The sequence below is a fragment of the Copadichromis virginalis genome, linkage group LG10 (assembly GCF_057382275.1).
Source record: "Copadichromis virginalis isolate Kocher_CV1m ecotype Utaka linkage group LG10, C_Virginalis_male_GT1.1, whole genome shotgun sequence".
Classification (NCBI taxonomy): domain Eukaryota; kingdom Metazoa; phylum Chordata; class Actinopteri; order Cichliformes; family Cichlidae; genus Copadichromis; species Copadichromis virginalis.
In genome coordinates this window covers 15566580-15589324 of record NC_140627.1, presented here as the reverse complement: position 1 = coordinate 15589324, position 22745 = coordinate 15566580, and the positions used below count along the sequence as shown (strand labels likewise).

At 42.1% G+C, this 22745-nt stretch overlaps 1 protein-coding gene across 2 annotated transcripts; it reads right to left on the bottom strand.

Moving 5' to 3' along the window:
• Positions 1-775: 775 nt before the first annotated feature.
• cxxc5a (CXXC finger protein 5a) lies at positions 776-22045 on the bottom strand. 2 transcript variants are annotated; one of them, XM_085470160.1, is made up of 4 exons: positions 21733-22045; positions 13242-13344; positions 12335-13147; positions 776-2005 (listed from the first exon to the last, which is right to left on the bottom strand). In XM_085470160.1, exons 3-4 carry the CDS (start codon positions 13127-13129, stop codon positions 1961-1963), a joined length of 840 nt encoding a protein of 279 aa, XP_085326286.1. In that variant the 5' UTR covers positions 13130-13147; positions 13242-13344; positions 21733-22045; the 3' UTR covers positions 776-1960. The 2 variants fall into 2 exon arrangements, with proteins under 2 accessions (XP_085326286.1, XP_085326287.1); XM_085470161.1 differs by having other exon boundaries at positions 776-2002; positions 12335-13344; positions 21733-22044.
• Positions 22046-22745: the final 700 nt, after the last annotated feature.

Below are 22745 nucleotides of genomic sequence, written 5' to 3'. Positions count from 1 at the left end.
GGATAAATAAATAAAGGACTAACATGGAAGTGCTGTGATCCAAACTTTTAAACTCTGTGTACACATGATACTATCAGCGTTAAGCACCACAGCCTAAATAGCTCTGGACACGGAGCTTGCAATCATTCATCCACAAATATCATCAATTTTCAAAACTTCTGCATGTGTTTTCGGACTATAAATATCAAGAAGTTGGGCAAATGTCACAAACATCTTGTTGAGAAAGAAAAATCCTCGAAGAATTAAAAAAAAAACATTTACGTGGAGCTTCAAGAGGTTTCATGCAATTTGAAGAAAAACTGCAAACAAAAAGATCTTATTCAAACATTATTTAAATCATTTTGGTTACATTTTAGCATAGCAAGGGTCCATTGTTCCACTGTAGGCAGATACACTATATGGGCAAAAATATTGATATAAAAGTATAAAGTGTAAGAAGTAAAGTGGGTAAAAGTCACCAATGATCTGCTGGTTCAATAACTTCAGAGCTCCAAATCTCTTCTGTGTTTAACATCAGCACAAACACTGTGTGCCGGGAGCTTCATGACACGCGCCTTTATGGCCTAGCTGCTCCTGTAGGGTTCATGTGTAGATTTCCCAGTACTTTTGTCCATATAGTGTATTACATAGGCAGTAAAAAAGAGATCTCAGTCAACCCAAGAACATCTTAGCGATTCATACCACCACCTGATTTACTTTAATGAGCTGTGTTTGAGTCAAAATTATGCTGCAGCGTCCAATTGTAAAAGAAAAGGAAACTTTTTTTTCCTTCTAATTTGTGGAAAATGTATCCTTAATATTTATTTTGTCAGTCCAACCATTTTTTTAAAATCAGCTGTTAAAAAAAACATGCAAATAGACAAGTAGACAAACATCAGATTTGTAAATTTTGACACGAATACATGCATTCCTTTTTATTCACAAAACCAGTCCAATTTTCTAAACAAATACAAAGATTGGTTATTTTTAAAAGCTGTAGCTACCCAGCAACATAACTAAATCATAAAAATATGACAAATAAACAAATAAATTTAAAAAAAAATGCTTGTCCCAGTGCTTTCAGTAGGGTAGACTCAGAGCAAGTGCTGTCTCTTAGTGCTTTTGCCCTGAGCAGTATTGGCACATGCTCAGTAGGGCCACAGTAACAAGGCTGCCAGTTTCACTAAAGGAACAGTTTGGAAATGCAGAGGAGGGCTGATTGAGGAGATTACAGTAGTGACGGCTCTGGCGAACAACATCTTCAAGCCAGCGAAGAATCTCAGGTGATCTGCCCATTAACATGACTTTTTTTTCTTTCTTTTTTTTTTAAAAGTTTCATTACAATCCAAAATGGACAGCACCACAATTTGAAACATTTTCTTGACTGTCAAAGGACAACCACTTAAATCTTTCTGGAAAGTAAAATGAAATCATAAAGAAGACGAGGGCTTTGAGTAACATAATGGTGAAGAATTACAATAATGTTTACCATTAGCCACTAGTTTTTAAAATATAGCTGTAAATTTACATTCTCTACACAAGTACTTTATCTTTCCACACATGAACAACATTAACACCAAACACAGAAATTAGTTGATTGTCCACACTCAGTCCGTCATTTCTGTTTCTGGCAATGAGCAGTTCCATGTTTAAGCGACAGAAAAAACCTGCTGGGATAAGGACAAAAGGTACCAAAATGGAAACATAGAAAAGGGAATGAAAGTTGCCATAGATGCTTTTCTTTACGTTTTCATTTTTGGTTCAAGGAATAAGTAGGTGCATCCATTATCCGGCTGATTTTTTTCCTCTTTTTTTCTGCTTTTATTAGTTTAGTTTTTTTGTTTTTTGTTGGGGTTTTTTCTATAATTTTATTTGTTGCTAGCTTGTTTATTAGCCAGTGTCTGTTCCGGAGACAATCCAGGAGTTGGCATTGCACTTCATGGCAGAGCTTTGGGTAGGGAGCGGAGGAGGAGGAGGAGTCCTACTGGAACCACCGGAACGCCGCTCCTGTAGGAAGCATCACCTTCTTGGAGAAACAGAAGACAAAGAGGGAGGAAAAAGGGGGGAAGGGGATGGGAGAGGAGAGGAGCAGATAGGGGAAGAGCAGAGAGAAGATGCGGGTGTAGTTGTTAATGAAAAGCAACACATTCTATTTGGCATTGCAAAGATAATGTCAAGTCCACCACTTAACTGCTAAACATTTTTCGAAACTTGAAAATCGAGGCGTGTCTAATGTTTCCCTCCAGTTAACAGAGAGTTCCTCTGCCTCATTTTTGGGCACCAACCAGTGATTAGTTAATGAAACAGTGATTGCTTAATGCATGAAGTAAAATTGTTTGCTACCAGAGGCCATAGTGTGACAACTTGTTGAGATTCAATTAGCAATCTCACACCAGTCATACAAAAGACGAGGACAAAAAACAAAAAACTTGAGATGAAGGTGAAGTATTTCCAATTGACAATCGACTGGAATGATTAATGTAAATTAAGTTTAGCAGCTAATCAGTCGTCCACCACTTCCATCCCCCACCCCTGGATGACTAGGTCTGAAATCTTCACATCTTTATCCTCGGCAGCACCACAGGAACAGGCTTCAGTCCTGGCTTCACACAAAACCCAATATGCCACATTTATTATTTAGCCACCACACGCGTTGCTCTCCCACACCATCATCAATGATGATGCCGTTTCCCGTCTCCCCCACCCCTTCACTCTCTCTCTCGCTCGCTGTGGTTATCTGTGTGCCTGATTGAACTGAGCAGGAGTGGCACACATGCATGCAGCTGCAGGGCTCAGGAGCAGCCTGCCAGTCGGGAGATAGAGAGCAGCTCGGGTCCCTGGAGCCGCAGCACGGCTGGCGTCCTGTAAAGTGCAACTCGATTCTGCAGCACGGATTCTTCCTTTAGGCCGGCTCTGCCTGGAGCGAGGCAGGAGCAGCTCGGGAAACATTTATGCACCCACACACACTCTCGCACCGAACCAATATGTATTCAAGTACAGTCACACACCTCCACACACAGCGGCACGTTAACCGACACTCACAATACACCCCCGAAATCGCACCAAACAGCGAGACCGTTGAACTAAAATTCTCATAAACGCTGGATTCATTTCCACTTCTCCATCAGTACTCAACAGCAGAAGGTTTCATAAGGAATCATGCATACTGCGAGTGCAAACACAAAAACACACGTGCTCGTGATGACACGGAAAAGTAAACAAAAGATGCACTAAGGGTGTGTACTGGCCTCATATTTATAGTTCCCCTCAGAACAATTTTTTTCGATTCTAATGAAATTCAAATTTAAAAATTATTTGTAACCTGAACATAATCAGACTTGATTTTTTTTTCCGGTAAACTGTTGTGCAGCTCTTTTTCACAGCTGCAGTGAAATTACAAGTTTTTCAACAAAGGCAGCTCGGCAGCAAATGGCCCATTAGTTCAAGAAGCTTGTTTGAAACCAGAAACAATGCCAGCTCTAATTACTTTTCAGGCCCACTTAAACCATTCCTCTACCCTTGAATCAGCAGTACAGTGTTCTTTTGACTGCTATTGTTCATATCTGGACATGAAACTGAATGACAGCAGGGTTCGTGCTCCACAGGTTTCGTGTACTTTCATTTTGAAAGTTAACTCCCGCTGACAAAAATAAAACACTTTTGCTTGGGTAAAAAGAATTCAAACAAGGTAATTATTCTGGTGGTCCCAGCCAAATATAACCCACACTGTGCTTTATTTGTGATGTTGACTCAAACAGGAATAATCTGACAGAATATTACGGCGCTGCTCGTAGCTCTGCCTCTCAACGTCTCAACTTCTCATGTTTACGGATGCAGGTTTGAATTGGGTATAGCCTAAATTTTCCCTACAGCTTTCAGTTGATCCTGTCAGCAAATCCTTTTTGGCTCAAATGAATATTAATACAATCCACAAACCCAGAGGTTAACAGCCAATGTACATCTAAGATGATTTGATGATCCGTGTGTTAAAGTGTGCTAGCCTCTCATCCATCTCTGTGATGACCTTTCTGTGGTGGTACTCAGCTGTTAAGAAGACAGACAGAGGACACAGCAACATCTGGCACTGTCGCAGATGTCAAAAATCTGGTAGGGGCTAGACTGACCATGACGTAATGTGTGCGGAGGGAAAAACAACACATCCCTCGACCGAACTGTAAACGCCGTTTTTCCTCATTATTAAACATGTGCAATCAATGGAAAAATGGCAGCGTTTCAGGAATAGAAACCCCCTTTTTCACCAACACTGATTGCAAAGGTTCAAACAGATGGGATCTGTGGGTGTGAAGTGGCCAATCACTAAAAATCTATGGATGTGTTTTTTCGAACAATGCATGCACATTTGTCTTACCGGTGTGGACTATACCACAAAAGTCAAATGAAATTAATGTTTTTTTTAAGAGAGCTCAGGTTACGCTGCTTATTGTTATCTGTTACTGATCCCCGGAAACCAGTTTAACCTATCATGAAATCATGTTTTGGCCCCAGGGCACCGGTGAATGTTCTGGCTATTGTTCTCATTGCTTTATCATCAACAGTTTTCACTACTTTTTCACAGACACCCACAAAAAAAAAAAAAGGAACGAAACACAAAGCATCTCTGCACACAATTGCACATGTGGGATGTTGCAGCGTCTGTAGCTCACAACGACCAGAAAAGAAAAGAACCTTTAAAACAACTGAGTCAAAAACCGCGAATGACCTCCAGCTGGCATAAAGATTCACTGTTTGTCTGGCTGAGGCGATGATGCATTTTCCTAAGCAAGCGCTCTCTTCCAAGAGTCGATTGTGATTGATTGTAAATACATTTGATACGATTCCTCTTACTTGACCACTAAACACATCTCGCAGCCAGGACCGGAGTAATTACACAAACACAATCTGATCTATCAACCCAAAGGCCTTGAATTTATTATTTATTATTAAACCATACACATGCACTGACATAATCAGTTGTTGTCTTCATTGATTTGTCTGCTGATTATCATCTCAGTTACTTATTAATTGTATAATGTGACCAAAGTCTTCTTCAGACATGGAATATGGAGTTGCTAACTTCAGTTAAACTGTTATTCTGTCATTTTAATAGTTAATTTTGTTTTATTAGCGATGCCTTCAAAGACACTTTACTAGAGTTCAGTAAACACATCAAACCTTTACTGAGGATTGCAGTTTAACTGTAGCTAACAGCTGTGTGCTCTGTGACTACACAGTGTCATATTTATTATTAGATCCTCATCCATCCTGCCTCCATGTCTGGGGCAGACTAATTTATCAAATATTTTCTCAGGTTTGTGCTACATATGAAAATGTGCACCACTCTCATGGTTGGATCCTGCAAGTATGTAAAAAAGCCCAGGGGACTCCCGCAAACTGACTGTCTCCTGTCCCGTCTTCATTTTGGTAAAGATGTTGCCCTAAAGGTTGTGTTTTACAGATATGTCACTTTAACAGATGTGAAACTACTAAAGCACAACGTCTGGGGGGCAAACTTCAAATAGTTGTAATGTATGCCAACTGAAGGCATGCTGCTTGGGGCATCCTCCAAAACAGGGCTGCCCAATCCCAGTCCTCGAGAGCTACTATCCTGCAGCTTTTAGATGCATCCCTACTCCAACACAGTTGAATCAAATGAATGGCTTGTTATCAGGCCTTTGCCAAACACGATGGCATGCTGAAGAGGTAATCAAACCATTTGATTCAGCTGTGTTGGAGTAGGGATGCATCTAAAAGCTGCAGGACGGTAGCTCTCGAGGACCGGGATTGGGCACCCCTGCTCCAAAACAATCATGTCTCGTAGTAAGCCGAGCAGCTCATGAGGTGGCGCAGGAGAGATTTGCAGATACCACGATTTATATCTTAATCTTGTGCGTGAATCCTTTGATGCAGTTCACACCTGTGGTTTGTTGAAAATGATATGTAAATGTTACCCGGTCCAAAGTACCGTGGTTAAATTGCCTTTTGTTGCAAAATAGGTGCAGATTACTTTTCTACTCATCATCTAACGTTTGACTTCAACGTTCATCTTAACTTTAACCCATCAGACCCACGGCCATTAATCCCAGATCAAAAGACACATGGACATCTATCTTAAAGCTGCGTTTAAACTGAAAGATTTTTAGAGGCCTCTACGTATTGTAGCTCTTTCAACAGTGTTTCTAAACAATAATATTCATCTGTTCGACACCTGAAGATTTTGTTGTGTTGTTGTGTATAACATATATGTCTTAAAATTGTTTTAACCAGCCAGCATTTACTTTAAAAATATTTAACACTACTGTATTTAAATTTCTGAGCTGGACATTGATGTAAGCAAGGCAACATTACCTCTATTACTACGGGCCCTTCGGAGATATCAGCCATGGCTAATTTACATTTACAGTCGACTACAACCACAGAAGTACTGATCATTCATCGCGAGTTAGACCAAATATTAGACAAACATCAAGTTATAAAGTGTCAGATTTTTTTCTGTATGCGATGTGCACAATTTCAACAATATTTATAGAGATCTGACTGCAAAACCATCAATTTAGACGTCCGTCCTCTGTAGCCCGACCAGACATCTCTATTGTTTTTTTTAGACTGATTATAGCAATGGATGCACACAATACTACGCCGCATTGATTAAATCTACCTTTTATATCTTATATTAAAAGAATACTCAGTGGGAAATGCTACAGCAGAAGCAATATTATAGATTGACTTAATAAAATGTTAAATACAGCCTACAAGGCAATCAGACCATTTTTTTTAAGTATGAAAGAAGCCAGCCTATTGGTTGGGTTATTGCCCTTTAGTCAGTCAGGTAGTTGTATTGTGAAGTTAAAGTGAAAGAGAATGCTGCAGTTCAGGGAAAATAAATGTGGCTTGAAGTTGCAGTAACTGGGATATTCTGTGAAATTCAAGATTTTTTTTTTGCCCCCCGGGGCCTCATGGGTCCTTTTCGCTTATAGCAGCAGTGAGTACGACACCTTGGCTGCCTGAAAACCTCGTCTCTCTCGTTGTACCTAACTCTCCCTTGACTGTCCACTCTGACTTGTCCCTCTGCCCGCCCAGCAACTTGCCCACACACCCATGTGTCTCTGTGTCAGTCTGCATGCCTGTCACTTTGTGTGAGTCGCTGCTGTCCTGACTGCCTGATGTACAGTGTCTGGGAGCCAGGAAAGACCATGAGGGAATATGCTACTCCCATATCAGCGTCTGATACTGGCAAAGTGGCTCCCAATGGAAAACACTTGTATGTTTAGGTGTTAGCTGCATCTGAAGCACACAACCACTGAATTTCATAACAGAACAGGCTCTTCTATGAGTAGACAAAAACAACAACATAAAAAACAGCTGGTCTTATCTTTTAAGTAGTCCCGACACTCCAGTACAGTACATCCCAAGCACACAATGACATTCAAGTAAAAACAAAGTACACTTCCTAACCCCGGCTTTCCTTTTACTTTTTTTATGCCAAACAGCATCGCTGAGACTTACATCACTTGAGGGTATTCAGACATAGCACAGAAAGGAACTGCCTTCCCACTTATTTCTATCAAATGTAACATTCCCAGAATAAATCCAGACACCTTCAGCCAGTGAGCTATGAGGTGGCAAAGGCCTCAGCATACTGACTCCCCCTCACTTGCCAATTTTACGCTCCTCTTTGAGCTGCCATGAGCTTTCAATGGAAACCGTCAACACCCTTAAAATAAGCACACTGCTGCTGGACTGCACTTGTGTACCGACGTGTATACGCTCATAGGCTCGGTACAAACACAAGAAGTAAAACCTTTCAATGCAAATTCAGGGAAGCGAAGCCAGGATATTTCTGCCAGTCTTTTCTAGCTGCAGCTGCGCGCACACATAGACGAGCTGAAAAAACAGTCAAAACCATCTGATAAACTGACCGCGCAACGTGTTAAATAAGACATAATGCTCCTTTAGAAACTGTGCGCCGAGTATTAAAGCCACAGCAGACGGGGATGTGCTGCACTATCTTTGATTGGAAGGAAATGTGACACTTAGGGGCTGTCTGAGCTACAGCTAAGGCTCACTGCAGCTCACTGTGGACTGTGAAAGCCAGGAGGATCTTCTGTTCTGGCGCAGGTGCTTCCCAAGTTGCCCTGAATATGCATTAATGGAAAGTAGGAAGTTCTCTTCTAAAGCCCGTGTTTAAAAACTAAATAAATACTGCGTGAAACACATTTTCACAGCATCTAGGCGGTACAGACATTAGTGAATTACGCTGAGTCTCTGCTCTTTCTTCTGACATGATTTCCCCTTCGTGAATCTCAGTCTCAGAGTGTGATGTACTGATGACATCACACTCTGACAGTGCAGTTCGGGCTTTGATCTGTGATCTCATCACCTGCTAAACAAGATCTGCAGGCTTAAGAACAAAGACAGACAAAAATGAAACTTTTGTAGTACTGGCAGAGCTCTGCTCCAAGGGAAAAGATATCAAATAACATTCAGGGTAAAGGCGTAACAGCTCACGGACCTCTTTGAATTAATAAGACCACTAGGTTTATAAAGCAGCATCAGAGGGATTACCTAAAAAAAATGTGAGTTTGTTAGACTGCCAGTCACCTTATCATGAACGTTTCCCACCTTTTCCCAAATGTAGCCTTGCTGCATCTGTGGATCTGCAGGAATATTCACACATCCAAGGAGGCACTGCAGCATTGTTCAACAGAAGTCAGACTTCATCTGTTGCACAACAACAAAGCACTTGTTGTTCTATTTAATATCTGATGTACCGGCCAACTTTATTGTGGCATATTCAGTGAAGTGAAAAGTAACAACATTTCATGTTTACTCCAGCTACTAATGGATTAGGTCAGGCAATGCTTGACTTTGAAAGCACACGGCGTGCTCTGGTCAACTACGCTGCTCTGCAGATGCTATCGTGAGATGATGTAATAGGAGACGCTGACAATATTCATTATTCTTGTATTGCTGTATTATTTTTCACATTTAATTAAGCGGCAATAAAAGATTAGCCTCCCCATATCTGGTCAGAAAAAACAGGGGAAACAGTTTGACAGGGTTATTAAATAAATTAGTTGCAAGTAATTACTGAAGTCAGTGCGATTCTACTTAAAGCTTTGACAGGTTTATGTGAGGTGGTCACTAGGAACATCAGCGGGCTGCGCCCTTCCAAACAACACGACTTCCGTCAACTACCGTGATTATTCCAATCCCCTCGGGTTTGGCATCCGCGGTGTGAACAACTGGTGTTAGGCTAACTGCCATGACAACATCAATTGCAAATCATAAATTAAAATTAAATCCTTTTCTCTAAGAGACGTTGAGCCGCACCACCTACATAGCAAGCTGACACATTTCACCATTTTCGGTGAATCATCGACAAAGACAAATGGATCTTCTCATCAATTTGAATCTGAACAATGCGAGAGGCAAAAGCAAAATGATAATATTCATACAGATCAGTCTGATTTTCAGCATCAGGGAACATCTGGCTGTTTTCCCCTAACAATGGTCGTGTCTGACCAGGTTAGTTTCACACTTTCAGCTCACGGAAGGGCCAGTAATAAGTTATGGCGTGTTTGTAAAAGGTTTTTACTCCATTAGCATTTCTGTAAACTTTTTAATGTTGCCAGTTATTTTTCTTTTTTACATTTATTTACACGCTGCATAAAAACTATTGCCAAGGATGCTGTCAAACTACAAATTCCAGCTCCAAGTCAGTCAAACCAGGCACAACCTCCACTCTGACAGAATCAGTTAGTCCTCTAAGGATAAATAAGATCAAATCAATGCTGAGTCACTATTCTTTAAAATTACACATACAGTAGAAGCCCTTTTTCAGTCTGACGTGCTGACGAGCATTGCAATGGATAGGATTTGGGGAGGTTTCCACCTTGTTATGGACGAACTCTTCTGATCTTCTTCTTCTCTCCTTTTTTTTTTTAGGTATTTCTATATCATGGCTATAATAAAAAGCACTTGGTTAGACTGAGCTCATTAGACAGAGACAGCATTACTGGCTGTGATGCCCTGAAATAGGAAATAAGTAGTAGTAGTACCTCTCTGTGCAGACTTAAGGGGGAAGAATGAAGAAAAAAAAGATTCATGAGTTCATCCTTTGCTTTAGACAGACAAAATTAGGGCCACACAATCAATCCAATTGTAATCTTGATCACAGTTCTGTCTTCCCACCATTCAATGAGCGTGACTGAGCAATATTATCAGCGCTCAACACGTGCCAATCACAGATGTTCCCTGCACCACGTCGCTTGAAGTTACCTGGACTAGTCTGGACGAGTAGCAGTGCACGAAAACAGATAAACAACAGGGAAAAAACCTCAAACGTCCAGCAGGCCGTTTTCTGGAAATCCTTTTGGGTTTAGCAAAAGTGATGTTTACTAGGAAGAAATCACATGCACAGAGCGCTGTGTGTCTGCCCCATAAAGAAACACAACAAACTTATTGAAGCGCCTGAGAAGCCACCACAAACTGCAGCGTTTAATGCATATAATTAAAACCAAGAAAAACAACGTATTGTTGCTGCTAACATAAATCGTATAGCATCAGTTCAGATGTCTGTGAAAGGCAACCGCAACGATGTGTCAACATATCCAGCTCACGGAGATGCACTGAAATCACCAAATGTCTGACTTTGGCCATAGATGTGTGTCCACTAAACACAGTCAGTAACGACTGTTTCCAGAAAATGATCAAGATACTGGACAAAAGTTACATTACCCCCTCGTGCAATTATTTCAAAGTGGTAATAAACGCACTGTATGCAAAAGTTTAATTCACATCCATCATATAGGAACAATGAATGTAGTGCAAGACTTTAAATTATTTGTCAGTAAAGACATTTTAAAGAATACTAAAGCACAGTTTATGAATGTAGTACAATGTAAAGATGATGTTAATAGAATTTGATTCTATGCACTTTTTTATATATATATTTTTATATATTACTTATACATTATAATGTTGGTTGCTTAGCAAGACATAATCTTAAAGGGCTAAAGAGCTATATTAACCTACATTAATCAAGCTAAACTAAGCTAATCCCTTTCTAACGTCACATTAAAGTGTACACACAAGCTAAAAAATGTCTGCATTACTCAAAGTGTCCAGTGAACATGCTATCAAGTTTGACTTTGGATGGTCAAAGTCAGAATGTGGAGACTGAACACCTTTAGCCTGCTAGGATGAGGTCAAGCTGTCACCTTCAATCAACATCAGAAAGCGAAAGTGGTAAAGCTAAAACCAGTTGGAATCATAGATCCAGTTTGTGTCAATTACACCAGCGGCCTCTCCGCTGGTTCACAGGGTTACATATCTGTCAATTCATTATGTAACGGCAAAGCGACACTATTAGGCATTGATCGCAAAAGTTTATTTCCTTTGAGATGGAACATCTGCTCAGATGGATTTCATGATTGGTCATTCTGTCACTGCAGCCAGAGTTAGTTAGGCCGCTGAGTGTGACGGCGGAAGCAGACAGGAAGTTCAGAGTGCCATTTAGATGAACAGGAGTGTCACAGGAGAGAAGGACAGTGGCGGCGAAGGACAGTGGCGGGGGGAGGAGATGGGGGTTAGGTGGGGGTGCATGTGCCACGCTGACACCTGGTGCTCCAGATGACAGCTCTGTAGCCAGATGGACCTTGTTACATGTGTACACATACGCAAAAATGCCCACACATGTATGCTTACATGCATACTGTACACATATTCACAATTACTTCCACTCTGCCTCCACACACACCATTTTATTTGCATTTCCTGGCAGTTAAACAGAGGAACACACAAGGCAGTTTTATATGGGATCAAATCCAAAGTGCTCTAGTAAAGGGAACTACATTAAGTCGCATCATTTTAAAATGACATGCTTGTTTTTTAGCTGGTGAATCAGTCTTCCAGTAAAGAAATGTGGACACAGTGCTTGTTAGTTATGGTGAACAGATTAAAGACACCCCATGGCATGAACTTACCCACCGCACTCTTCACCACCTGTCATTTTCCTGCTTGTGGAGCCATCACCCCACCAAAAAGCCTCCCTGTACTAGCCACATTAAAGGGCAAGGACATTCAGGTATGAATCTCATTTGTGCCTTCCAGTGTGATTCTCAGATTTGTTTGTAAAGTTTAAAAGTCTTTGTGGCAACTTTTACAAAGGTTTTGGGATTTTCCCTGCTAACTTCCCAGCTACAAATCTTAAAGCCAATAATTACAACTGTGTGGCTCATATTTCTTTACCTTTACAGATAATGAATGGTAAATGCATCCAAATAGCTTTTTAGTGACCTTTTGCATCAGAAGGGCCTCCTAAAGCAATGGCACATCATAACAAACACTGTCTTACCTCCAGAGCAGCAGAGGGCTTCTTCTTCAGTTCCTCACATTTGCGAAACTTGCAGATCTGGTGGCCCGTTTTTCGATTCCGGCAGCTGCTGCACTGCTCACAATTAATCCGCCGTCGGCAAGGTGGGCACATCCCACAACGTTTTCGCTTCTTTTTACCGGAGTTGATAGCAGAGGCCAGCTCGCTCTGCACTGGGTACTCGGCCAGGCCGGCCATGTGCAGCGCGCTGTCCGCCAGAAACACTCCAGCCGGCGTCATGATGAAAAGCCCCGGGTTGAAGGGGAAGCCACCCCCTACTCCATATGGGAAGTCAACAGGACCACCTACGGCGTCCGTGACAGACGTACCCTCCAAATCGCTAGCCCCCGAGCCTGCGTCTCCACCGCCAACTCCCACTCCCATTCCCCCAGGCAGGAGCATGTGCTCCATACCGGCTCGCTTTAACAGTGCTGCTGCCTGGGCAAAGTGCAGCAGGCCATTCTGTCCTTCCAGAACCTGTTCTAGGGTTCGGTCCAACTTGGCTGCTGTCAGTGCAGAGACAGTGGGTTGGGGCTGCGGGGTGGGCTGAGGCTTGGCCGGGTGGCTCTTAGTCTCACTATTGTCTGTGTGTCCATTGGTGGTGGCAGAGGAGACCGCTGTATACTGGGAGAGGGTGCGGGAGTTCTTAAGGCTCTTACTGAGGGGCTCACTGATGATGCCACTGCGGTTTCGGCGCTCTATAACAGGAGAGTCCTGTTTGCAGCTACTCCGCTCCAGGTCCTCTGTCTGGCCACCCGCCGATAGCCCGCTAGACATGGTCCAGAACGTATGTGCCTGGGTTGGGGGTGAGGGTGGAAAGGGGGCAGGGGTGAGTAAGGAGGGACCTTTCCTCGGTCCGTTCTGTGCCCCAGTGAGAGCGGTACCTCACCTCGATGGAGCAGTCAGCCAGGCGACGACAGGCAGGCCTCGAAGCCCTCTGTCCCCACTACTGCTCAGCCCTCATCCACGCTCTTCCATGAGCCATCTGGAAACTTTAGACAGGGAGAGAAATGTGTACGTTATGCATTGATGATCACTTCTCCGAAACACAAATCAACTCAAAAGTACAAAGAACCAGTATGTTGGGAGGGAAACAATATTGACATAACAGCACCTTACACTTCATTTCATATCAACTGTTTCTTTTTCACTGTAAGACTTCAGTTCATTTGATCAATCACCGCGCTTTTCCTTTTGTCTGATTTGCATCTCTTCAAATCCTAGATGTTGCACTGTTCACCAGCTAGAAGCTAAGTGTGTTTCTCAGTACTGCACTGGGAGTGCACAGAGAATTTCTGCTTTAAAAGACAAAAAAACCCAGCTTCCTTGTGTGGACGAAATGATGTTAACAGAAACCAAAACGGCGGCACTGCAGGCCACACAGCAGAGAAATGAGATGAAACTCAGCATAAAGCTCCTTAAGGAGAACAACAGATTTGAGTGGCTCTTCTCGTTCAGGCTTACTCGTGAACACTTTTAGATTCTTCTGCTCTTTTCACGTTACAATTTTATATTTAATCATTTGTGCTTTTATTAAAAAATGTTATTATTACGTTAAAGACATCAGGTTCACACGAGATCAGGTGAAGATCAATAAATTAGAAAATTACCAAACCTCACATCCTGTTCCAGGCCTCGCAAAACATGATAAAAATGCACAAAATTTAACAGGAAATTTTTTTTTATTAATGTTGTATAGTGTAATATTGTGCAAATAATTGAATGAATTATTGAAATGTGAACTATTTGTGTTGGTCTTCCAATACTTCTGCTGCTTTGATGCATAGTAATTAGCTTATGAGACAATAAATAACACTTCTAATAATATATAAATAAATGAATACCTGCAGGGATTAAAACTCGGATGAAAAGAGCCAACTCATTTTTAGTTGAGGCAGAAAAAAAGAAAGAAATCACCCATCGAGAGGGACCAAAATTTTGTCTCAGTAAATCAGCTTTAATTCTGATTCTTTTCTTAACAAACTACAAAAATCAAACCTCGCAGTTTTGGGCTGGTGAAGAAACACCGGCTCCCCTGGAGATTCTCTGATTGGTTAGCGACAAAAAGAAATTACAAGGTAGGGAGCCAAATCTTATTGTTATCTCATTATTGTCCAATTAACTTGTGCTAAGAACAGAAATTTCTTTGGTAAACAACACAAATTGCAACTCAAAGGTTCATTATACCTTCTTGTTTTTTCATTCTCACCTTAAATACTCTGAAGACCTTTGAAAATATATGAAAATATACTCAGAATCATCATGTCGTCATCATTGCCTACAGTGGAACGGTGCTCAGGTGAAGTCGACTTGTTGATCTGCATTGGGTGCAACACGGTTGTGACTTCTGTCAAATTATTTTATACTTCTCTGTGATTGTTGTCTTTCCAGAATTGATCATTACCTTTGTTATGTAAGTACAGGTGTGTTTAAAGACCAACCTGGCAGTGAAAGTCAAATAGCATGTATTGACCCAATTGCAGTTTAGTCATTTAAGAAAAGACTGGATTTATTGAAACTTACAGCAATTTGGTACAAAATATGGGAGAAAATAAATATCTATGTTATTAGACTTTCTCACACAGCTCAATATCAGGTGTTTCTGCTGATAAAAAAATACGCCAGAAGTCCAGGCTTCTCTCATGACCGTCCTTTTCATCGGAGCATCCCTTCATTTTTGGGGGGTTTTTTGTTGTTAAAGACCAAAACTGTGGAGCAGTAAAATTTGGCAAAGTGTTATTATCAAACGGGCAGGTAAGAGATATGAGGAGGGTCACTCACAGCAGACTACAAAGTGGATGAGTACACATGCATCTAGAAGCTTTTAGTGTAAGACTCCTGTGACTGCTATGAAAAGAGAAAAAAAACTACGCCGCTGTTCTCCTGACCTGTCCGTGTTCACAAACAAGCACACCACCTCCCACAGAAAAGCTGAGGAAATGGCCGGGCAAGTCCTTATAAGGGAAACAAAGGGAAAGGGAGGGGAAGAGGATTGGGGGGGTGTCTGTGCAGTGTGTGGAAACTGGAAGGCCAGAATTAGTGGGAGGTAAAGCTTCAAAGGCAAGAGCACAGCCCCCACATTCTCACCAGCTCAGGGGGATGTGGCGCCAGCGAACCAGAGCCAGCGCCGCAGCCCCTCAGCCCCATAGTTTCAGTTTCGCCCACTACAGCACTGACCGGGGTCCAGTTTCCCAGAAGCATCCCCTCACTGCCGCTACCTCTGCTCAGCTGTGTGCGAACAGCACGTGAACTCATCAGAGAAGTGCATGGGAGGTTTGTGGCTTTCATGAAATAATGGCACTGAAGAGATAGAAGATAGAGGTCAGTTGTGACTCTTCAGCGAGAACTTAAACGCACGATCCCGAATTAAATATGAACAGCTTATTGTAAAACTGAAGAGTTTCCTGGTTAATCAGGGCTGATCTATTTCAACAGTGCTCTAAATACAGTAAATATGCTAAACGACTTGAGTATCCCACATAATTAATGAACTGGCTCATTTTCAATTGCTGGAATAAATGAGTCCTCGAGCTGAAAATCATTACGCATGAAAATGGCTTCTGATCACTCGTGATGCAACCCAACCAGAACACCAGCTCCAGTAACTGGCCTGTCAATGATACCATTAGTTTGTTGTTTTTTTAAGAAAAGGGAAGTCTTTCAGATAACACATTGGCTGTTTCAAACAGGAGCTCAGTTGTAATAAGTATACCACAATTCCTTTCATGAGTACTTCTGACTTGCTTTGCTTAGCACTAGGGCTGCCACGATTTGTCGACTAGTCACGATTACGTCGACTATCAAAATCGTCGACGACTGATTTAATAGTCGACGCGTCGTTTGAAGCTTTGTAAGATCCCAAAAGACGCAGGAATGAGTAGCAGGATTTAAGAGTGTAATAACGGACTGAAACAGAAGATGGCAGCACTGCATGTACAAGGATGCCAGCTGCCGTTAAACCCCGAAGAAGAAGAAGAAGAAGAAGAAGCAGCTGTGTCCCAGAATTCATAGCGCGGCCCAGCTCAGTTTCCAACAATGGCGGTAGCTAGTTAGTTTTAACTTTACTCTTATTATTCTTTCTGGGTCACAAAATAAACGTTTAACATATTTTCAGCCGAGAATGTAGCTGTGTAAACCTCAAATATCGGCTCAGTTTATCAGGACACCACATATTTTCAAAAGCGCTCCGACGTTTTCGGAGACGTCTGTTACCCACTAGCTCGATAGCTAGCCGGGGGCTAGGTCACTAGCGCGGTGAGAACACCGGACTCCCGGCAAATTGTTTTCAAACCCACCGCCGTCTTTCGCTACTCAGGTTAAATATATATGAGTCACTTAGATAAATTAAAATGTTGTTGTTTGGCTTTTTTTTTTTTTTATTAGTATTTTATTTGTTCCTGAGTAAATCGGTTTGTCTGAGATTAAAGTTATAGTTTTTACACAGCTGAATAAACGTCAAGCAGACAGCTGATTATCAGAAGTGTGAGATGCTGGAGAATATACTCCGTTGTCCTGTTATATTTTAGATAGCAAGGAGTTTATTAAACTTCACCGAAACAATCTGCAAATTTCATTAAAATTGAATAAACTATCATCTTGTCTTTATTTTTAGTTAGCACCTTAAAAGCTTAAAGCTGTAAGCTAATGATAGTTATATAAGAGCATATGCTGCTGGTGCAATAAGCTGTAGTTTTATGTCCAGTGGATGATGATCTGATTAGTCGACTAATCGCATAAATAATCGGTGACTAGTCGACTATCAAAATAATCGTTTGTGGCAGCCCTACTTAGCACCCCTATCCCCCAACACCCACATACAGTATGTTGATGCTAGAGTCTCAGTAAGCTACTTTCAGCTCCTCCTTTATCACAAGGTGTCACTCTACATATTTGATTTGCCAGATTTTTTATGCTGGACGTCCTTCCTGATTCAACCTCCAAGGGATTTGTGTCTCCTCCAGGGATCTTTTACATTTTATGTGAATGTGTAGACCACTACACTTCAGAGCCGCCTTTCAGGAAACGGCTAACGATATTTAATAAGAGGGATTCGTAGGTAAGCATAAGTTGTTTTTGTACTCTAGCTCAAATATCACTTTGACAAGCGTGGCTTTGAGCTAAATCGTCTCCCTCGATGAAGCATGGTTAAAACCACAATTCTAGCTCTGGGTGATGCAAACTTTTGGTATGTCTATGGAAGAATAATCAGTAAAATATGAGTTAAATTATTATAATGGACAATAGCTGATTTGCAACACAGGAATCAATTATTCAACAAATTTTTAACCGATTCGGATATGATGGCGTGCAATGGCAAAAAAAAGAGAAAAAAAATCGATGACGTTAAGGAAACCAACCCGGAATGACAAACACATGTACGTAGATTTATATTTCACGTTTAAAGGATGTGTGTTGCCCACCGAGGCACATTTATTACTTTGGTCAACCACATTATCTAAGAAATGACAGCAAGGGCACCTATCTAAAGACTCACACTCATTCTCCTCTGCTGTGTGTGCGTGTGTATGTGTGTGTCTATATGTGTACACATCTGCCTTCCATCTCACTGCCCTATCAGTCACACTCTTTCCATCACCATAAACCCTGAGCATGGCATATAGTCTTTGGCTAATCATCCTCCTCCACTTCCAGCATCATGGCTCTTCAGATCCCCTCACCGCATCATTTACAGAAAAGGTTTATGTCCTCATGTGAACTGTCTGCTGAGCCACAGCTGCATCTTCTACTGAGTAACTACGATACAGCTCAACTTCCTGTGATTTTATTGGCCTGTTGCTGTGATTTACATAATGGACGGCTAGTAGGAATAACCCCTGTTTTTCTTTTCTAAACGAACACGTTTCTGGCACGTTTCAAGCCTGTTTCCAGAACAAAATGACCGGGTGTGCGTCAGAAGTTAGTAAAGCTGATCTCTGACTATACAGCTTAGTAGGGATAACCTCCTCTAATGAACATCAAACCACAGATTTATTGATATATACTAAGGTCAAATGTTATCTTTAAGAGGGAATGAATTAAAACTTTACACCACAAGTTTCTGTGACTTGGCATGACCCCTACACTGTAACTGGTGGTAACATATTAACGCCAGAATGAGTCTTATTCCTCCTTTCCAGCTCCTTCAGAATAAAAAAGAGGAGTAAAATGTGGCTTGTCGTCTTCTCGAGTCGCTCTCTTTCTCCTTTTTGTTGTTAATCTATCTTCACGCGACATTCTGCACAGGAATTACGGATAAAGGTGTGAATAAAAATGATCAATAAGGTCCGACAACTACCGGTGTCGCCCCTTTCAGATTAACAGGACAAGCCTCACTGTACATCAGTGTGTTTTTGAGCTGGTTTTGATACACCCTCACTGTTATAGTCAAAACTGAATCACCTTTTTAAGCTCTTCTTGCACAACTGGGGAAGCATACATGAGTGTAGAATAAATTTTGGTTTCAGTGGTCGGTAAATCATTTAGTGCAGCTGACAAAATATTTACTAGCCAGTAAAGGTACGACACGGGGCGCTTAATGTGATTATAAAGGTTGCTGTTTAATCAGAAAAGACGGCAAAAATCTGGACATTAATTAGAGCCAGGTGCACGCTTCGTCATCATCGGCCGATCCAGTCTACTGATTTGAACTCTATACTTTTATACTGTAATAAACATGACAGTGTGATACAAAGAGAAGCTGTTGTGCACTGTCACACAGGGCGTCATGTAAAGATGATTTTTTTCTTAATCCAGATATTCCTGATTAACAATCTTCATTAAATTCACAGCTCAGTATCAGTGACCTTAGATTCACAGTCAAACTAAACATGTTCCAGATCAACTGTATTTCTTGCTGAGAAATAGCTAAAAATATCCCTCATGGTTGGGTAATTATGAACCTAGGGCAAGGAAATTATTAGCTTAGCATAATGACTGGAAACAGTGGGCAACTTAGTCCAAAGGTTCAAAAAGTGACCTACTTGCACCTTAAGCTGATGACTTAAAATATTAGTTCTTTTCAAAAAAAAAAGTGGATGTTATCTACCAGGATGATTTTCTAACCAAGAAATAATAAAGATCAATAACATAGGTTCCTTCTCATCAGTAAGTGGCAAAATGACTTTGTGTGTGTGTGTGTGTGTGTGTGTGTGTGTGTGTGTGTGTGTGTGTGTGTGTGTGTGTGTGAATGATATCAGTCTCCCCATAACTCTTGGCAAGAAAGCAAACAAGTACATTTCTGGAAATGTCAAACTTTTTTTTTCTTCTAGGCCACACATGGTCAGTACAATCCAATCTTACCTGAGGCAAAGCTGCCCATAACACTGTGTCAAAGCGTTGTAAAAGCCATTCAAAAGCCCACATGATGTCAGGTGTATGACTGATCAGCAAAAATCTGGTGCACACAAACCAAGTGGAGTTTTTCAGGTTCTTTTGGAACCTCAAAAAAAAAAAACTTTCAGGCTTGAAAATCATTTGTGAATGAAGTAGCACTTTAACAGCGCCATAAAAAAGGGAAGACTAGTTGTCAGCACTGCTGTATGAACATAAACAGCTCATTTAACATTCAGATGCTGCTCTCAGCTTGTTACAGCTTAAAACCTGACTGGCTTGTCACCTCAAAGACACAATTTTAAACTGTTTTTCTTCTCCGATTACACACCAGCTGTTGCGAGAGGATACCAAGAGATCCGTGTATATAAATGAAAGCCGGCCCACAAAACAGTGACAGCCAGCTGACTGATGGATGAATGGTTGGCTGGTTCAGTCATTGACCAGTTGGATCAATGGGTGATGGGGGGAAAGGAAGAGAGCATTTAGGGCCAGTGTGCGTCTCTCTTTTCCACTATTTCTGGAGCTGCGCCGTGAAATTATCCAGGTGTGAATCTCTACGGCACTTTGCGTCATCCAGTGATCATCCCTGATTTACACATTTAAAAACTGAAGTGAAAAAACAACTAACCTGGAAAAAAAAAATCACAAAAAGATGACAAAACGAAGCTGTGTGACACTTTCAGGTGCACACGTCCGTGTGTAAATCACGGGATCTGAAGTGGGCTAACTCCTAGGTAAGTTTCCGTCACTGACGTCACTGCTTGCGCACGTGTCAGGTAATCGCGGTGAGCTTTTTGACAGAGGTGGGGGGGTGTGATTTCCTGCATGGTTATGAATCATTTGGTCCCCCCACGAACTCCGGAGCAGCTGACTACACCTCCAGACCTCCAGAGAGAAAGCTTAATGCGTTCAAGCGATGCGCGACGCAAATGCACTCCCTCCCTCCCTTACCTCCCCTTTCAGACGCGCTGTCTGCGGACTCTTTATTTGTCCACGGTGAGCTACACACTCTATTTCCCCTACCTCCTGCGTGTGCGCACACGGGCGCACACGCACAAAAAGGCAGGGGGAGTTAGAAAAGCCTGGTGACAATAATTAGACTCAAGGCTTCATCCATTGTCCACAACCTGCTGCGTTTCTATTTTCCCTAATTAGGCAATGCACACAAAAGTTAGAGGAGAAAAACAACCACGCCGCGCACACTGTGACTTCAAATTATTCGCCAGCACGGAGGACTTGGAGCTGCGATATCATCGGTGGCGGATTGCAGGCGGTGAGGAAGAGAGGAGGAGGGGGGTTGACTGTAAAATCTGCAGGTAGCTCGAGAAACGCTGCCGGGGAACTTTCTAATGATGCCCGGAGAAGAACGGGGGGGGGTAGGAGATATAAGAATAGTATATGTTTAAAAAAGAAACAATAGTCTCTTCAGGTCTCAGTGAGAAACTGTGATATTCGTTTTGCGGTTAATGGTTTGAGGTGACTGCTGAATAAAAGTTTCAGTCATAAACTGACAGTCTGATGTCAAATATAAGCGTGACCTGACTCCAGGCATTTCTTTCATTAAGTGTAAACGTCAAGTTTGGCGCGCATCATTAACAGCTGATTCACAATAAACCAGCGGACTTTTTGTTCCGGTGGTGTGGCGATCCGTATCGGCGCTGAGGGCGACTTGTTAAATAAAGACAAATGATGAATCCTGTTGACATTGGCTTCTGGGAGAAGCTTGTAAAACATTTCCTTCAACCTATCACATTAAACTCATCAGCTTTTTTCCCTTCATCATTTAATCACTAAACAGATCCAAACAACTGGCTTCTTCCCGGACTCTGTTTGAGCACAGTAGCCTATCTGCGGTACCAGCATATGCTCTGCAGTCACACAGAAGCTCCCAGGTTCACCCTGCTATAACTTGATCCTATACAAAGATGACATCCCAACTTTCAGCACACTTCAACAAAGTGTGATTCCCCCCTCCATCCAACCCCTCCTCCCTCCTTTTCTATGTATCTGCATATTTGCAAACACGGGCCCATTTTATTCGCACCTACCAAAGCAGATCCGAGCAGAGGGGAGGGCTCCCACAGTCCGAGCGGTCCGTCTCTCAGCCTGCCGTGCAGAATGGTGACAAAAAAAAAGAAGAGGGCAGGGGGAGGCAAAAAAGCTTCTTCTCCGAGAACACAATCCTACAGAGTGCCTCTCTGTTAATGGTAAATGTGAAAAGAAAAAAAAATATTCACCGTCAGTTATTTCGGAAAAGCGTACTTTCTCAGAGGCTGAACGCGTGGGTTCCCAGAGCTTTCTCGGTCCTTGCAATCCCACCTCTACATCCCCGCTTGCGGAGAGGAACATGCAAACACATTTCATAGATTTTTGGAGCTTCGCGGAAAAACCGACCTGGACTTTTCGGCGGTGCGCGCACTTCAGCCGAAGCAACAACAAAACGAAAGCGAGGATTTGGTGTGATTTCAGGACAACTGTGGAGCGAGAGCTGTGTCAAAAATAAATAAACACAGCTGACAGCACCAATCTACGCGACTGATTACTTGCTGTGTTTATCCTGTCTTCAGATACTCGGTATTGGCTATGATAGTAGTATTCGACATGATAACAATTATTATTTGCTTTTTGCCCAAACAGCAGAGACACGTGGGCTTAATTGTGTGATTTAAAGAGTGATCTCTGTTATCACGAAGGATCCGGGGTAGCTGAGAATAAACGGGGTTAACCTCAGTTCACCAGTGTGTTTATTTGGAGCACAGAGGTTGTGCAGAAATGACGCTGACATAAATCAGTCTCATCCCCGGTTGCTCTTCCTTTCCCTCAGCTCCAGAGTCCAGTCCGCCTTTTTCGACTGTCCTGTCTGCTGGCAGGCGGCCAACCCAAGTGTGTGGAAATGACACCGCCAGGGCGGCAGAGATTTTCCTTCATTTCTCTCCTTCCCGATCGCAGACTGGCTGACATTGGCTAGAAAGTGGAGCAGCTCGTCAGGGACAATCAATGCGAATCGATCGAGCTTTGCGGTTGAGGCTCCAGAGCTGGAAAATATCGCGGCAGCTGAGGA